This window comes from Varroa jacobsoni, unplaced genomic scaffold, assembly GCF_002532875.2.
Source record: "Varroa jacobsoni isolate VJ856 unplaced genomic scaffold, vjacob_1.0 scaffold_1086, whole genome shotgun sequence".
Classification (NCBI taxonomy): domain Eukaryota; kingdom Metazoa; phylum Arthropoda; class Arachnida; order Mesostigmata; family Varroidae; genus Varroa; species Varroa jacobsoni.
The window spans coordinates 335,114-353,830 of NW_019213988.1; the positions used below are offsets into that span (position 1 = coordinate 335,114).

Sequence of the window (18,717 nt, forward strand, 5' to 3'; positions counted from 1 at the left end):
GTCAAAACAGGGTTAATGTGTGGCTATGTTTTCACCTAATTTGGGACGGAGTTTGCTGTCAGTGTTGATTAAAGATTTTAAAATGCGGCCCTTTAAAAGCAGCGAAGACCTGTCCTATGCTCGGCTGGGTCGGGTTTAATAATAGCTAATCCCTAATAGCTAATAGCTATTAGCCTTAAAAGCTGGAAATCAATGCAATCGTACGTGGAGGTGGTAATAGAGGCGTTGTATGTTTATTTATATTGTAACAGAAGTACTGTTCCGTCCGTTTTTTCGTTCAACAAATAAGAACAGCGTCGGTAAATGTAAAAAGTCTCAAAATATCGAACTGAAGTACCCAGTCGCTTGGTGCTTCCGAGATATGTGCCGAGCCAGCGCAGGCGAAGATGCGTTGCATTATTCCGTGGCATTATCCTTTACGAAATAGAGAAAATCGTCTAACAACATTTGGTGGTGTTTCAATGATTTTTTACTATACCATTTTTTGAGGCAAGTGTACTTTTTAAACTACCAACTTGACACAGATGAATCTCTGCTAACGATAACGCGCCCAGGTCAGTGGTGGCTCGAAAGGAAGAGCCCATATGACACCGGGGCTCAAACTGCGCTGGAGAGTTATGACGTGGTCCTACAGAAACACCGAAATCGACGGTCAGTAGCGCGTTTTCTTTTTGCTTATAGAACCGCAGAACGAACGACGACGACGACGACACCGCGCCGTCAAAATAAATCACTATCATCATCACAGTTGCCACCATAGTCGTCGTCGTGATTATCCAGACATTGGTCAGAACAGAGACTTCAGGGGTCACCCTTTTTTTGCCGTTTTCTGAAAGAGAAAAAAGAAACCTATACATTTACAAAGGATGCGTAATGTACTTCCGACTATATCAATTTAAGCTAAGAAGATAGACGACAACTGCTAAAAGAGCAATTGTTGTGATTAGGATGACACTCTGCTATCCCCCGCCAATAAACATGAGAATGATGATGATGACGGTCATAATTTTCGTGTGTATAGGAAACGTTAAAACGTCCGAAAACCTTTATGCTGGCGGTACGCAGTCACTTTTTGTACAACGGAAACGTCCTACGTAAGACAGTCGCTAGACGCCTGATACCATAGCTTTGATGACGCTTCTACTTACCGTGCCGTTTCTTATGCTTTCTAATTGCGCCCAATTCTGGGTTGACACCATTCTTGAAGCATGAATCTTTAACCTCGACTAAATTGCAATCGGAGTCCTTCAGTGAAATGCACGCTTGCTATAAACGCAATTTTAAAATGAATTATTGATTTTTTTTTTAGTCTTTGAATTACGTATCTACTACTGAAAGCGTGGCGGAAGAACGACGAATACAGTTGCTCTGCCTCCTACAGCTGGGAGTATCATTGAAAAAAAAGCACCTGTATTTAGCTCGTAGTGGATATTAAGGTCCTCGGTCAATCGCTGGCTGAAATCAGACAATTAACACACAGAAAACGTTTTTACATTGGAAACAAACCAAAGTAGCAAGGGTTAATTGTCGCATTTGATTTAAGGTAGGTATGTACACTGTGGTGGCGAATATGTTCGATGACAGGAACATATTGATTCGTTTATTCCTACAATAATAAATTTATTATTGGGACTATAGCACTACTATAAACAACGACTGCATGTTGATAATCTTTTTCACTGGAACCTTTGCCTGACTAGTCGTCGATATGTTACAGAAAAACCCGTTCAAAAACATCTATGTAATCCTACCTCGTTCCTCAAGTGTAAGAATTCATATGGTTTTGAAATAATTGTGTATCCTTACGTACGTGTGTGTGTCCTTACAATAGGGGTCGCAAGCGACACAGCACATGCAAAGGAAAGCTCCCAAAAAAATGACCATGTTGGGATTGCTATATGAAAGTTGGGAGCCCTATGACATAAAGCAAGTTAAGGGCTCAATGTGTCATGCTTTTATTATGTTATAGCATGAGCGTATAGAGATACGCCGTCGCTTGGCACTATTCATTTAGCTACGGTGGCTAATGAAAATGTTTTATTTTATATTTTTTCCGCCTCACATGTTCCTGTGTTTCTAATAGATTGGATTATGAAAAATTACGGCTTGTCGATGTAACAGGAAACACGACGAGGTCAGTGGCCCATATTATTAATGTACTATATATATCTATATATATATATATATATATGCTTTTTTGAGGCGTCGACGGTAGGATAAGCATTGCTTCGAAGCAGCGAGTACAAGAAGTATGTTTATTGCAGAACCACACCTGGATTCGAGTAACTTAAACACAACCTTGCGTGTTTCTAAAGTTAACCATCGTGTTAGTCAATGACGACGAAGACATCATGTATCAGACGTCCTCAAACTAAAAAAAACTCAACTTTCAAAACGTACATATATGAAACTCGTACTATAGAAAGCTGCAGGCACGTCATTATGTTGGCTGTACGGGACTGTGGCATTTTAATGCCAGTTACTCGCGAAACATGGGACATGATCTATCGTGTACTTTAAACATAATAAGTAATGCGAAGGAAACTTGCGATTTTTAAAAGAACTTGAAGCTGCATTCGAACAACGATGCCAAAAGCGTTTTAGAACAGAAATTGCTTTTTGTCGTGACGTTCTGCAAGTCGCGATATCTAGGTGTAGGCATATTAGTAGAGATCGCAATTACCAGCTTCGTAATTAATAATAATAACTTACGACAACTTCGCACGAATCAGAAGTATCAACTTACTGAAATTAGATTTTTAGAGGTGTGCAGTGTATGACGGAGAAACCTTGGACGAAGTGGACGCTCTGTGTGTCAGTCAACGAGCTATGCGGATAGAATCACTCTTCTTCTGCGAAAGCCGGGGATGGAACTGCGGCCTTGAGTGCTTTCATCGACGCACAGCGCGCTTTTTTCCGCTCGTTGGTAGTCGTTTCCTCTTTTACAGAGGCCTTCTCGAGTCGCTCGCGGTATTCGTGACCGGGTTTTCTTCTTTATCTTTATCGATAGCTCAACACAGGTAACGGTATCAACTATGCAACAATTGCTACAATAGGGGAGAAATCAGGTTTTTTCGAAAGTCGCCTTCTGTCATTGCACTGCCGTAATGCACTATAATAACCCAGCGAATGTGTTTCTGGCTGAGTTACTTAGCCTAGGTAGGAACGAAGCTATTTTGCTCAATCCCTGACGCCATACAAAGACGACAGGTAATACAAGTCCGACGCGTGCTTTGTAAAAATCCAGAAAATCCCAATAGAACACTTTTCAGTACACCAAAAAAAAGATAGAGTAGGGCGGAACACATAGAACTATCAATAAGACATCGGTCTTAGCAGAGGGCTTTTCATCATTGTATGACTGATTGATTGACTAGCTGGCGGGCAGGCGGAAGGGGTGGGGGGGTCATACTTTCGGATGGCATGCGATGAGATCGGTCCTGCTACTTCGTCTTTGTTGCCGTTTTGCGTTTATACGGCTGCAACGGTAGGTGGGCTAATATCGATGTAAATGGTGAGGAAAATGAAGGTATGCGAAATGCTAGACGTCCACAAACAGAAAATGATAGAAATGATTTTTCATAGATCGTATAAGCAAAAATGCCATGTAAAAACGTGAATCTTTAGAGAAGATGACAAAGCCCCCACTACTTTATTCGTTCTTGTTGATTCCGCTCGCTCGCTAGCAAGAGTCATTACAAAATGTCCGAAATAACGATATTTTTTGGCGTATGCTATTCTTACTGCTAAATAAATACATTTTCCGATTTTACCTTCAGTACTGCCGTTACGCGTTGCTTTCTGCGGTCGACCGCCACCAGGACGAAAAAATATGCCTATGCCCGGTTTCGAACCTAGGCCATTACGTCTTCCCAAGTTCAGTAAGTGAAATTTAGGATTTGCTGAACTTCTACTCCGTCTTAAGTATGTGTGTCTGCGCGACAGTTACTTGTGTGCAAATATAATATAAGACATACTGCCTATCTAGGCAGTTCATCCTTTGGTTTGGATCAACGAGAAGAATAGGAGAACAGTCGAAATGCTAAGGTAAATCGTCTATTAAAAGTTGAAGTAAAAACGGCCTTGTTAACGTCATTAGTCTCCTCAACGTTGGCCTTTCTGTGAATGTCTCACTGACGCAGGTTAACAATAGGGACGCTTGACAGAAATCCTGCTACACCACAAGTCCGTATCACCAAGATAGTAACTATCATTATCTGAATGCTATAAACTGCGGCTGGTCAGAGGCAATACAAATCATAAGGCACAAAAGCAACAGGGACGAGTCCTGCATGCATTTACTTACACGGACATTTTATTGAGAGGCTCTATTGAACTCAACGTTTATCTTATGTGTCGTGCGTCAATTGTATGTACGACAATGATGTCATGAAAAATCAGAAGCTAAATATGATGAAAATGCATCTGATGATATACTTGACAGATACGAGTATGTTATGCGGAAAATCTGGGATTAATAACAGAGATAAAGGAAAAGAACTTACAGTTTTAAATAATTTTTGCGGTCATGGGCAGCAGAGTAGTTCTAGGCTGACGGGTGCGTTTGATTCTATGATGATATTATATTGACATTATGTTATTTCGACCAGTTACATAACTTCCCGAGTTGTAATTTGAAGTTAACTGCAATATGATGATGATGATGACCCACCCAGTTGATTTCTGGGTGATTTTTCTAATAACCAAGTTATTCAAGTGCACCTTTGGTCGCATCACCGTTACAATGTAATTGTTCAACAAAGGCGTAGCTTGCATTAATAATTAATGCATTAAAAAGGTATTGACTTTTGATTATTTGAAAGCAGTCTTTTTTGGTCCTATGTCGAAAGGAATATACAACAGATGCTGACCTTAAGGTAAATGCCGAAAACTTCCATTGTTTTCGCAAGGGTTTAATACTTAGTTACCTGCTATAATGAATGTACATTTAAAGTCGTTCACCCCTTGAAACGTGTTGTGCGTCTAGTCTTGGTAAACGTCGTAGAGTCCCAGCTATCCGTGCGTTGCCGCTCTGTATATAAACGGACTCGAGATCTTGAACCCAACGACCTATATCGTGGGAGCAAGCAAGGGCGGACTGTTACAGGCCTTTTTTGCGATCTTGCTTTTTCTGCTATGACCCGTCCGTGCAGTCGAAAGTAAGGTCAAAGTAAGATTTGCAGACGGAGGTGTGGCTCCAAATAGAAAGGGAAAAACAAACGACTTCTTTGATCGGCTAGTCAAAACAAGTAGAGCGCGGATTCTACTATTTAAAACATCTATCTAAGAAAGTTTGTCAGTGTTTAGAACGTGTCGTGTTGTAAAACTCTCTACGACCTTAACATTGTCTATAGCGAATTCCCTTCATTGTTAAATGGGCCGCTTTGCTATGAACAGCATACGCCCTCGCATAAAAGGTTGTTGGGAAGATCTACGAGCCATGCACCTATAAGCATGCTTCGATAGCTTCGCAGATTATATCATCGCCACTTGACAACGACACGTGGTTTAATCATCTTCCATGCTCTCGATGAGTGTAGCTTCACTGAAGTTAAACAGAAATTTACTAGTCATGCGTAAATACTAAGTACTTCTACCTGCTAACTGCATTACAAACAAAGTGAGATCGAATTCATTTGTTTCTTCATAGATGAGTTTACTGTCATAATTACCTATTAACTTGTCTGTGAAGAATCCGTCTGCCGCGCGCCGTTCAGGGACCGACATGTCAGCGTGATCAATTGCGCTAGTCGACTACAAACATACATATACATATATACACGTTAAAAATTATATCGAAAATATCAGCAGAGAAGTAAGTGTTTGGCAGATAAGAAAGAGCCCGCCGACATTTATTTACCCGTCAGCAAGCCGACACTCGGTCTCGGGACCAGACCGTGACAGTAAAGTCGCTTTGTAAAACTGCAACAGAATCGCTATCTTCATCAGAATGACGATCGCAGAGAAGCAAGAGTCAGATAGAGTGACTGGCAGACAACCAGTCTCGAAGTGGGGCCTAAAAATAATATTATATACCCACATTCTTTGACAACACGTATCAAGCGTATAATTACTACCCTTAAAATGGTCGTAGTTCCAAAACAGGGACAGAGTACATTGGGGATCGGGTTAGAAACAGCGACAGTTAGCCAAACTGATGAATCATCTATGAAATCGAATCCTTCTTGCTGTTACCGGTTGCACTGTTTATTGTAACGCCCCAACAGCTACGTTTATTCAGGTTAGGTGTGTGTGTTTCAGCCGTGCGTTATATATATATGTGCAGTATTTAGAGACGTCACATAATGATCCGCACTATATCGGTTGTTTCTTTTCTCTGTGGTATTCGCCACTGCCAGCAGAGCTACCAAGTCAGGAATGGTAAAATAGATCAAACTGCTGTTGTTATCATTGTCAGTGATTTGATCCGGAACAGAAACGGAGCTAGCAACAATAGCACGAGGAAGGTAGGTAACTTTGAAAAGGCGCCTGCAGGGACCACTGAGGGGTCATGATGCGTTCACCTGAAAGGGTCAACGGGCGTACGTTTAGTAGAACTGCTAGACACAGCATCGATTCCAGTAAGGTCTTTACGTTTTTTGCGGTGCTCCTTTCAAGTGTTATCAACGATGCGATTATTATTATTGCCGCTAAACGGTCATCATGATAATGTTGAAGCTGCTGCTGTTCCCGCTGTAGTTTTTGTTGTTGTATGTTAGAACTCAGTTATAGCCGCATTCGATCGTAGACGAGCCATGTCGGATCGGCCCTGTGTAGAGTGCTGACAGCAGTGACACTAATGAAAACGTGTAGATTTTCTGTGCAGAAGAATTTTTGCTTTTGTTGTATAAGAAAGACCGCAGAATTTCCAAGTGCAAATAATCTCTGCTAGACTTACCCCTAGGACACATTTTGTGGCAACAGCAGGATTGGAAGGACGAAACAGTTCGTTTGTTCCTGATGAATCGCTTTGATTTATCCCGAGTATAGCTCCTCTGATGTCTGATATATTAATTTCTAAGTTAGTTCCTGCGTATTTCGTTTCTTTTTGTTCCGGTCATATCCGTAGCTGCGATCGGCCAAACATGGCTGTGTAGCAAAATTTCATATTGTCTTTACCACTGAATCGTGGGTCCTGCCAGTAATTGTAAGCTACAGTTTTCGTTAATGAGCTACGTGCACTGGGAACGCAAGCGGGTCTGGTGGCGATATCAGAACCTCGATAGTGTGTTTCTCAACTGGTGTGCATCGTACTGCGTGACTTAACAGTGAGCCAAAGGATTTACATGTTGGACGCTCATCCGAGACCATCACTGTACTACAGTCTCCCAGCAATGAATGAGCTCGAAGCTTGTTACGTCGAAAATAGAGAAAGGACTCTGAGGGTCGTCATATCTACCAAGCCAAATGAAATATTTCGAAAACTGACCGTGTGCTAACTGGGTTAAAGAAGTGGGGCCTCGCAAATAAACTGTCGAAGTTCTATCTGCCGCAGGAAGTATACACGGTTCAAAACACTGGGTGATTCGTTGATTCTGTATTCACATCTCAGGGAATACCGGCGAATAATATTGAGAGCTACCTTAAATAAAATAGCAAATCTAGCGCGCGCATATCAGATGCGCTGGCGCCCGAAAAGTACGTCTGACTCCACGCTACGCACAATGTGGCGTTCGACAGAGCGATGGCCCTCTGATAGTGTAGATGAGGCTGATCATGCTTGCAGTTGAAAAATCGACTCAATTACGTTGGTAGATGCCGCTTTCGTCGTTATCTTTGTTGTTACTATTCGTTGACGTCGTCCAGGTAAATGAAATAGTGGTAGAATGGCGACAGCTTTATGCGTTTTTTGTTTATGATGACCGTACTCAACTACGCTTACGCGGAGCAGCGCAACGTGCAGTTCCATTTGGTAATTATTCACTTGCAAGACAAAATATACGGGCAGTAATAGAGAAAAAAAGCAGTGGGCGGCGACATAAACAGGTTTATCTCGCTTTCTTTCCCTTTTTCTGCTACTGCGAGTTGATCGGCAACGCGCAGCGGCTGCGTGTCGAATTATCGCGAGCGTCGAACTATCGTCGGCGGACCAGATGCTTATGACAATGGCCGGCCTGCTGGTTTTGGCGCGACTATTCCTATCGAATCGCGCACTGTTGCATGAAATAAGCGGCGCAATTACAATATTCGATGTAATAGCATTTCTCGTCATTCTAATAGTATCTATAGCAGCAGCAGCAGCTGTTGTTGCGTATCAAATTTGCGATATCTCGACATATTGCGCTTGTGAATGTTCCGTTCGTATACGCAAATGGCCGGCTTGAACGCGTCGATAGCGTGCACTCATGAACGCACCCGTACCTTGACAATAGTGCCCACCAACTGACAGTATGAACGACAGACGAGTTTCTCATCAAAGGAGACGCATGCTGTACCATTTCGGAGAGCAGCATAAACGTGTGGCCGAGATTAACAGTCTTCGGCTACTCTTTGAGCGGGATCTCTACTAGTCTGGCTAGTTGTTTGCTTGATGGCTCGTTCAAAGAGCGGTCCTCATCGAAGTACGTTGTCACTCACGGTTGGATGCTCTGATAGACTGTAAAAACTACGGGGCAGAATGATGAGTAATTTACAGATTGATTAGCAACTAAACATAAACCGGTAGATCTTGTCGTCGATGTTATGCGAACAACAACAATGCCGGCGCTTTACTGTGTTGGCTGAACCATTATAACAATGACCGGCAAGGTTACCACCATCTTAGTGACCGTCTTTTACTGCATGAAGCTAGCAATCGATTGGGTAAGCGATCCCCAGTTATCTATGCCGATGCGTAGTTACTGACTGACCGTTGTGGGTTAATTGATTTTATTTTAAGATGCCCTTTTTTACGTAGTTGGTCAACGTTTGAGATGCTATGAATGAGCCACCTAATCTGGACGTGTCTTTAGAACCGGGTACCGCTGATACTAGTTTAGATAGGAGAAACTATTGAGTAGTGGTATGTAGTTCAGGTGTCACTTTTTGACGATAATAGAAGCACTTGCACGCGCCATTGATCTCTTCTGAGACACTCTTTATCGGTTCTCCTTCATCTCCATCCTCCTGCTTCCCTAACCGCCAGCACCACCTAGCGGCAAATTACGACAGCGCTACTGCTGCTGGACAAAGGTATCTTGGTAATTTATCGTCTGCTAACTAAGGTTTAACAGTAGCGCCAGTCCGCCACCCTATCAACTACGAGTCATCGTGCTTCCAGTAGAAAAAAAGCATAGCCATGCTAAAATACCTATTATCTCAGGAGTGGCCATTACTATTTTTATCATAATAATATCAAAATATACCAGTTGCAGAATAGTTAAAATACTCCAACGTATTTCTACACTCCTTGGCCTCAGTGAATCGCAATATATTATTTTATGCGTAACGGTTAGGATTTTCGTGACCCGAACAAACGGCAAAAGGCGTCGCTTGATTGCTCGGCATCATAAAAAATATCTGTTTATAATTTATTAGCAGTAAATAGAAAATAATCGAGTTAAGCTGCAATTTTCATTACTTTGCTACATTACTGCCATAGCGACTCCTTTTCTTACTTGGGCGATTCGTTGTTCTTGTTGCTGCTGATGCTGCCGCTGCCGCCGCCGCTGCCGCTGCCGCCGCCGCCGCCGCCGCCATGATCGCTACTAATCCCGCTATCATTGTGTTGACTTGTGCCTCTTTCTGGCCTCTATATGACGTGTGATTAGGTTTTTCTTCTTTTGCAAAACACTCGCCTATTCTTTAAACGACTTATAATCGCGCTGCATTTGCTGATCTCGCATGGAAAAGAGACCGACCGCGTTAGGCGGGATCACTTTTATGAACAATGGACATAGACTATACCCAACAGAATGTAGTAATGTAGCGCCGGTGTTGATGACATCGTCTGCCGTCCTGTCGTGACGGTAATCGTCACGGTCGTGAAAAACGAAGAACGAACTAATTAATATCCCATTCTTCCTTCCTGCCCAGTAATAGAATATCATTAATTAAAAGCACCAATTAAGTAACGAAATAACCGCCACGAGAATGAACTGCGTTCGTGTTTACAAAATCCTTCCATGCGTATACAATATACTGAATATGAAGTCTAAATCTACTTTCATATACAGGACATACTATAATTAGGCCGCTTTTGTCCAATATGACGATCAGCACAATATCTATAATAAAGACATTGTCATGAGTGAGCTTCCTTTTTACGCTACGAGCACTTCCTCTGGATAACATTTTAAAGAGAATCATACTTGAGTAGCGGCCGATAGTTCTACACAATTCCAGCTACGTATTATACCCAAGGAGAAGTAGGTGCGTACACGATGCCTATGGAACATCACCATTATAATGCTTTTTTTATGGCCACCGCCATATTGCTCTGCTTACCTGGCACCCACTTATTTTGGACTATTACTTTTCAATATGTTATTAATTCAAAAGGAAACCTTGAGCGTATTTTTTTCGGCCTGGGACGATTTTTGCTTTGACCTCCTCGTGATAGCTGTTAGTACAGGACCCTACTTTGCGGTGAATCATCTAACTGAGTTTACTGCTCGTGTTTATCTAATGTATATTTTAGTTAGTTTGTTCGAGCTGCCGCCGAAACAGCAGCAGGTACGGTTCTTACGAACTAAATGCATAGACATAATTTATCTATATATAATTTTGACTGTCCAGCGTAAACAATACTATTATCGAGCAATACAAAATCGACACTATTGGCCAGTATCGTAGATGATTACCGAGGATAACATATTGATGGTCGATTTTTTCTCAGATATAAACCTCGGTACGAGTGAGATGTGTCGTACCTAATTGGTACGCCTTGCCAATGATCAGGCTAAAAAAAGAATAGATGGTGAAAAAAATATATCAAATCGCGTAATTTTCTCCTGTTGTAAATGTCATAGGGCTAAGTCCGGTAAACCGATTAATACTTTTTGTTGAGATTTTTATTCAGCCATAGAAAATTGGGACATTTTCAAAACGTTCCACCCAGAGGGACTTTTGCTAGCCGATGAACGCGTCATACTTCCTCGAGTTTTTTTCACTATGAGACCTTCATTTATTAGCCGACATAAATGACATTGTGTTTACGCGCCTAGAGGGTGTAATATAGGCTCGAACGCGTTCCTTCGGGTAGCGACAATGGACGCTCGCTGAGTAAAATATTTATAGAGGTAGTGTTGCAAGTAGGAAATGGCACAAACTATCATTACAACGCCAATGCTATCTGGCGGGTAATCGTCCGAGCCGTATTTTTGGTTTACAACATTCGACCCCATGTGGTCTCTCTCATTTTGGTAACAGTCACGCTTGAAAGCTGGCACCGAAAAAAAAAAAAAAAAAAAAAAGATTTCTGTGTTACGGCTGAGTTTCAAATAATAACTGGCTAAATTTACAGCTTTTGATAGTTATTGTTGAAGGTAAGAATTCTGTAAATATGTTTAATTACCACTACTAATAAACCGCTACGGACTGCAGAAGCTCCGCCGAAAACAAAATGACTTTTGTTTTCGGCGGAGTAGAGCCATTACATCCTAACTACGTAACCTAAGCAGACGTGTAGCGAACTTTCATTCAAGGCCATGATAGGAATGTGTTTATACACACAAACCTTTTCCCATCGATAGGTCAAAATACTAATCAACTATGACAAACAAGACTTACAGCCAACACAGGTATGTCTTTGGGGAATTTCGAAGACGAGTAGTTTTTTTTCCGTTTGTTGCTCAAAGATGCAACGGGATGACTACTAGCTTGATGATTACGCGGCTTGTCATCGATCTCGACCTCGTACACAGTAGCTCTATCGCTCTGGCGTATAATCACTGGCATCTAGAAGCATCTTCGCCGTGGCATTACATGATAAAAACTCACATTATGGGTCCGCGCCAGGAGATTGTGTCTCATCTGATATTTGGAGCAGGCCCTTGAAGCTGCTCGCCATGACTGAATGGGATTTGGAGGTCCACGGCGGCGCGTCTTACGCCCTGCTGCTGCCCCTTCTACTGTTGTATAATAAATTGAACGCGGCGTGTGAGAGTATTCGACGGTGGAACCCTTGTACACCGACTAGGACTAGTATTCGCTATTTTCGTCCGGGTGATATTGCCGATATGGGTTTCGCTACGTTAAGACTTAGTCTCGTTTGTGAACTATTCTATAGACCTTGCACGCAAACATATCCTTTTTCTAATACTTTAATATTCAGTATTAATAATTTAGTTTTTAATTTAATTAGTAAAATCGTTTTTAATTTTGACAAAAGGCAACTAGAATAATGAAATAGCAGATGGAACTCTGCTTGCGTAATAAATTGTTCTTTTTTCTAACTTTTTTAAAATAGAATCAACAGTTAGGACTACGCTAAAAACCAAAAAGCGTAACTTAATCTAGGTCGCTGTCCTATCCGCAGGTGGACAAAGGAACAAGATATCTCACTATACCAACATCATTTGTTGACTTACAGGCACAGTCTGCTAACTATTTAATAACGGAACAGCTGCGGGTGCTGTCAATCAGCAAGTTTCAAAGATGTCGACCGATGTGGCGGTGAGTTTAGGCGCCATCAAGGTCGACACAAGGAGCCTGAAGCCTTTCAAATCATCTGAGGAGTACCTCTGGGCAATGAAGGTACGTGCAATTATCCTGAATCTTCTATTAGTCTTTCAGATGCAACGGGGAAGTCCATCGTTGACGTAGTATCACAAAGAATTTGAAAATTCAATTTTATTCTACCATGGCAGAAGAGTAAGCTTTGTCCTGTATACAGGCTTTGTGTATGTTTGTGAACCACCAGTTGTGTATGTCATACTAACAAAACTTCGATGGCCACTCGAGATTTCCCCTTGATGCCTTACTGTGCTCTCTGCAGGTGCCTGATATATATTTCAAATAATTTCCACTAATTTGGGAAGTATCATGGATTATTTGAATCGGGGACATTTTCACTCGGTTTTTCTTTAATAGAACAAGTTCGCGTACTGAAGATTTTCAAATTCGATGGACGATTTGGGCTTGCTTAAATTTTTACAGGAGGATCTGGCAGAATGGTTCAATGAGATGTACCAGACAGGCATGGACGCATTCAACTTCTTCGATAAACTTGAAGACGGTGTAGTGTTATGTCGGCACGCTAACAACGTAATCGACCGTGCCGAGAAGCTTAAAGTTGTCAAAGTTACTCGACTGAACGGAAGTCCCAATTGCAAAGATCTGAAGCCGCGCACCTTCCGCAGATTCAATTACAAAAAAGAAGTTCAGCCTGGTTAGTGAATCTCTCCAAGTCTAACTGTCGGAAATAAAACATTTACCGATTTAACAGTTTGTTTTTCAAAGAACAATACAACATGAATTATGCCTTTGTTCTCGCCTAGAAATACTAAGACGGATAGTATAAATCTATCGATGCTGAAGAAACCTGATCAAATACGTCCGCAAAGTTGCAACTTACGCTGAAGTCAATTTTATGTTTTCAAATTTATGTTTTCGAAGCTGTCATACTAAATCGATTTCACTAATGATGTTTATACGACAGGTTCATGGCTGGCACGCGATAACATTTCACATTTCATTGAATTTTGTCACGACCTGCAGATCAACGAATGTCTTCGCTTTGAGACGGACGACCTTGTACTACGGAAAAATAAAAAATCTGTAATTTTGTGTTTACTTGAAGTGGCCCGGCATGGGTTTCACTTTGGTAAGCTTCATCATATTAGTTGGCTGTCATGTATAAAAAAGATATATCGTTTTCGAGTAAAAGTAAAGTTGAATAGCTTTTCTTCAGAAAAAACAATGTCATTGAAGCATTGTTTGTGTGTACGCTAGTTTCGTTAAATTTATATGTTTTTTGCCGAAAACAATTTTAATTAGCATGCCGCACCAGGTGTTCGCCAAAAGGGAACAAGCAAGCTTAACGTGTATTATCATTTGTTATTAAAACATATTTTTTTGCGTTGCTTGGTATTTTTTTCTCTGGTTAGGAATGACAGCACCCGTCCTTGTAAAGATGGAATTCGAGATCGATTCACAGCTTGCAAATCGAACGTCCTCACCAGAGTCCAGCGCAAGTTCAGGCCGCTCTACTCCCACAGGACCTCGAGTGAATAACGAAAATAAAACCGCTAATGGTCAAAGTTCCCCACCACTGCCATCGGACAGGGGCGTTCAAGTGGCACCAACAAGTTCACTGCCCAACGTGCAAACTGTTACGAACGACCTCAGGTCATTGCATGAAAGGGTAAACTTCTCGTCCTTTCTACTTAAAAACAACTTGGATGCCCAATTACTTTTATTCGAACACCTTTTCCAGTCCTCACTTAATCGCTGATTAGGACAATTTGTTCGCGATGTCAAAATCAAATCTCTCGTTTTCGCTCTTCATTATTCTTCGACAAAAAAATGTTAGGGGATATCGCTGAGTACGATGAGGCCGTGTGACATGAGTAAAAAAAAGCCGTGCGTCTGCAGGACACAGATATAACCAGGCGGCATCTAGCAACAGTGTTTGACTCGTAGATTACAGGAAATCTTTCGAATTAATAGTACTTCTATTTCATTCAGTCACGGATCGGACGTATTTTACAGACTATGAGGCACCTCAGTTTTTTTACAAGCCGTGAGATGCCTCATAGTTTTATTAAAACAGAAAAATACTGCCGCAGAGGTGGCCATAATATTTAAGTTGTGAAATAGTAAAGTGTGTCAGTTCTGATGGTGTAATTACATGTACAATGTACATAGGCAATTAGAGTAGGCGCATTAACCGGAATATGATTATTTCTTAATGATTTCCTTGATCGTAGATAATAGGTATGCCATAAAGTAACAGCTATAGCAGCGGTCCTTTAGATATCTTTGATTTGCAGGTGGTTGAACTCTTGGCACAGTGTAGTTGCCCCACGCAATTCCCCATGATCCGGGTTCGCGAGGGCCAATATCGGATTGGCGAATCAAAAATGCTCATTTTCGTTAGGGTAAGATTTAAATGTTTCTCTGAGTATGACATACAGTATGTATTTTCTACATACTCTATATAATAATTTGTACTTGAAATACTTTTCTTAACTTATCAGAAGGTTTCCCTTCTTATAACCTTTTAGATAATCATAACAAACATGCTGAAATAGAATAAAGGTCGATTTGTTCGTACAAAAGTTCTGTCTATCCGGATCTGGTTAGTATTAGCCCTTACTATTAGTCTCAAATATGTCTGCTTTCTTTTTAATCAAAAAAAGAAGGACGTTTCAGCCCTGGCGGCCAAACAGTCCGCTACCAACTGCATAAAGCAAACGTTACTGCTAAACAGAATCATTCCTCAAACTTTCCTTTTTGTCGGTCACCTTTGCTAATTAATTTACGTCCTGACATCGTTCGCTTCTTTCGCCGCCGGCACATCCGCCTCCAGTAGTAATCCTCACTCGCCAAGATATCTCTGAAGCGGACACGAGTAAACCAGTTGCAGCGCAGTAAGGAGTAACTCCCAAAGGAGTGGGGTGATTCGCGCTTGACGGAAGTTATCCAGGGATGTTCAGGGCAGGAAACATTAGGCCTTTTGTTCCTGAGAGCCTGTATCGAGGGTATTGTGTAGCAGGGTTCTCGCTGATACCAGCAAGCACCCCTTAAGCCATTGGCTCAATCCAGCACAGTCTCCTAGCATAGTTGCAGATAGTTAGTATTTCTGAGAACGTCCTACTGCATGCTCTTTGCAGCCCTAATGGTAGATATTAATAGCGACGCCAACATCTGTTGGCGCGTTTACGGCAGCATTTGTGCAAATAATTGGCTGATTGGCTCTTTCGATGCTACGCTACCGCCGAGTGGTAAAGGGTCAACGAAGTTTCGCCACAGCGACAGCGGACGTGATCTGCTAGCAGACGCCCTTCGATCGGTCGCAAGCGATTGTGTCCTTCATTGTGCAGGACACATTTGCTCAAAGGAACTGTTGTCTTGATTAGCAGTAAAAGAATACAGCTACGAGAAAGTAATTCTCTAATTAGTGCGTAAAACATGCACAGTCAGGCTACTATTAGAACTAAGAGCAGATGTAACAAACTATGCTTTTATCATATGACATATTCAATATATCAAGTAATTCGACTATTAGTTTTTATGAACCTTATGGTCTGAAGGCCAATTGCATTCGCAGTCTAACTTGATATATTGACATAGGCTCTATTACCCAGCGTCCTCGTATTTGCACCGTATGGTGACCCTCAATGATAGTGTTCTACTAGCTCGTGGCAAACTACACCTTGTTGTCAGACGACCAGAAGCACCCTCTTATAATATATCTAACAATCATAACAAATCTCGATACGATTTGATTGCAGATCCTGCGTAATCATATTATGGTCCGTGTGGGCGGCGGTTGGGACACACTTGCGCACTTTTTGGATAAGCATGATCCATGCCGATGCCGCTTTGGGCATCGCGAGACCCTCGCAGGACAGGTGCGCATCGATCGATCTGGGGGAGATCACCAAATGGTTAAACAGGTAACGAATATCCTGCGCCAAATGAATCTAATATATTTTGCCTGTTATTTAATTGGTTGTTCAGGAGAACTAGGATGTAAAGTTGTTGACTAAGTGCCGTTTATAGTAAGCCATGTCTAATTTGTTTGTTTGTTTGTTTGGCTAAAGGCTTTGACTGGAGCTACTTTGCATATAGTAATATAAATATAACAAAAAAAAACAAAAAAAAACTTATAATAGTAGTAGTAGTAATAAGTTGTAACTAACTATTTGTCTTCGCGTTTTGGTTCTCAAGCAATTGCTTCCAGCTGGTTAACCCTAACTTTGAGGAGAGCTACTCACAGAGGTTACTGGAATCTCAGATAACGTCTTAATATAATATGGATTCCTCCGTGTGTGATTCCAGGTGGAGTTCAAGCGAATCATGGCCCCAGTTCCTGCGCCCAAAGAACCCTGGAAATAGAGGTTCATTCCTTACGACATAGCCAAATTGTGCTCGGGATAGCTATTTTTAGTCAGTCGTATATTTTTCATTGACTAGCCCCTGGTATATAATAAAATCCAGCTACAAAACAAACAGTTGACGTATTGATATACGTTCCTCAAGAACGCTAATCGACGGCCATATTCCTCGATGCCATACCAAATTGCAGCCCTGAATATAGTTGAATCGTTGGAGCGCTTTACTCTGCATCGTTTGAGTGTTTTTATGAGCACACTTTACCACAAGGACGAGCTGTCACCTGTCGATTGTCTCTAGCTAAAGTTAGCCGCGACCTCATATTTGTCACCACTTCAAAAAAGGCGCTCGGCATTGCAGCTACTTTTCTTACACATAATTGGTCATTCCGTATAGTTCAACTATACGGACGGATCTTTTTGGCAGTATGTCTAACAACAGTATTTATGGCAACTTGAGGATGGTTATGCCTCGGAAACCTATCAGATTCGGGAAGTTTCTAAATGTATGCGCGTGCACGCCTTTTAGATTTTTTTAACAACTCAACACTGTTCACTTCACAGCTACGGCTCCATATCAAGTTGCTATGAATAGCGTCAAGATAGCTGTGAGTATTTGCATTTGAAACGAGTGTATGACACTCGTATGGACCGAACGGCTTTTTGATCATTGATTGTTAGACAAAGCAATGGGGGTAGTATGCGTACTTCCTAGAGAACGTAGTTTCTAGGACGTAGTTTCAGGACAACTGTTCTACTGACTAATAGCACACGTAAGGGCTTACTTCGCAGAAGACACTATCGCTTCCCACAGGTTTTCTGCCGTAAGATGAAATCTTAAGAGAAACGTATAAAATGAGGGAAACTGATTTATTGTGAATAGCCTTGCTATAACAGCTAGAGCTTGTAGCAAAGATATAAGCGACTTCCAGCCATAAACAAAAAACGAGTGATGTTCGCGCTCCGAGTAGATGGGCTACTATAGTGCAATACGTGCATAATATACAAAAAGAATAGGACAATAGTAAAAAAACAGAGGTTTATATCGAAGTTTTGTATATAATAATAGCGTTTTGTACCGTACTATCGTTCTATATACTCTAATTAATATATTACTGTATTGGATTTGAAAGAAGAACGATGTTGTAGTTATTATTACCATGAATATTATGACGCAGTTTTATTTTGTGCTTTTATCATACATACTATCACGTCTCATCTGCCATACTAGAGATTCGCTACGATAAAATAACGATGTCCACTGCGAACCATATCGTTAGCTTCATAAACTAAACCCCTTCTTTAATCGCTACTTCGAGCTTGTAATTGATAATAATAGGACCACCGAATTTTTCCGTGAGGTATAGTCAAATGTAGGGTGCCACTGCGTTCAGTTTCTATATTTCGAAATCTCAAAGCGTCGTTGGCGATCTGGACGGTGGCGACGCGCGGTACACGACGATGAAACTCAGTGCACCCGATTCTCATTCGCGTCCTTGCTCCAATCTCCAAACGCTAGATCAGAACGTGAAGTTCAGGCAAAGTCATCTACGTAAACGAGATGGTCGCACGAGCAGAGTTTCAATCGTTTCACTTTACTATGGAATAGGTTTATAAAAGATAATGCTACAAATTATATTAGATTAAATTATACGCTTACAGAGAAAGCTAGACAGGGGGTGACATTCGTCGTCACCTGTCGTCTACGCTCAAACCCTGAAAACACTAGTGGGTGTAT

At 41.4% G+C, this 18,717-nt stretch overlaps 1 protein-coding gene and 1 long non-coding RNA gene across 5 annotated transcripts in view; one reads left to right on the forward strand and one right to left on the reverse strand.

Moving 5' to 3' along the window:
• LOC111266468 (GAS2-like protein pickled eggs) overlaps positions 1 to 18,291 on the forward strand; it is a 60,995-nt gene extending 42,704 nt beyond the window's left edge. For 2 of the 4 annotated variants that reach the window (XM_022843979.2, XM_022843976.2), the window contains exons 2-8: positions 12,512 to 12,675; positions 13,078 to 13,309; positions 13,580 to 13,744; positions 14,028 to 14,284; positions 14,913 to 15,020; positions 16,377 to 16,541; positions 16,927 to 18,291. In XM_022843979.2, the coding sequence (XP_022699714.1) occupies positions 12,577 to 12,675; positions 13,078 to 13,309; positions 13,580 to 13,744; positions 14,028 to 14,284; positions 14,913 to 15,020; positions 16,377 to 16,541; positions 16,927 to 16,983 (1,083 nt within the window). In that variant the 5' untranslated portion in view covers positions 12,512 to 12,576 and the 3' untranslated portion in view covers positions 16,984 to 18,291. Of the gene's footprint in view, positions 1 to 3,779; positions 3,882 to 12,169; positions 12,189 to 12,511; positions 12,676 to 13,077; positions 13,310 to 13,579; positions 13,745 to 14,027; positions 14,285 to 14,912; positions 15,021 to 16,376; positions 16,542 to 16,926 lie in introns of those variants that run through there. The other 2 variants (XM_022843978.2, XM_022843977.2) reach the window with 2 other exon arrangements.
• LOC111266477 (uncharacterized) lies at positions 206 to 3,769 on the reverse strand. The gene is made up of 2 exons (XR_002684121.1): positions 2,747 to 3,769; positions 206 to 1,455 (listed from the first exon to the last, which is right to left on the reverse strand). It is a non-coding gene; the product is annotated as an uncharacterized LOC111266477 (long non-coding RNA).
• Positions 18,292 to 18,717: the final 426 nt, after the last annotated feature.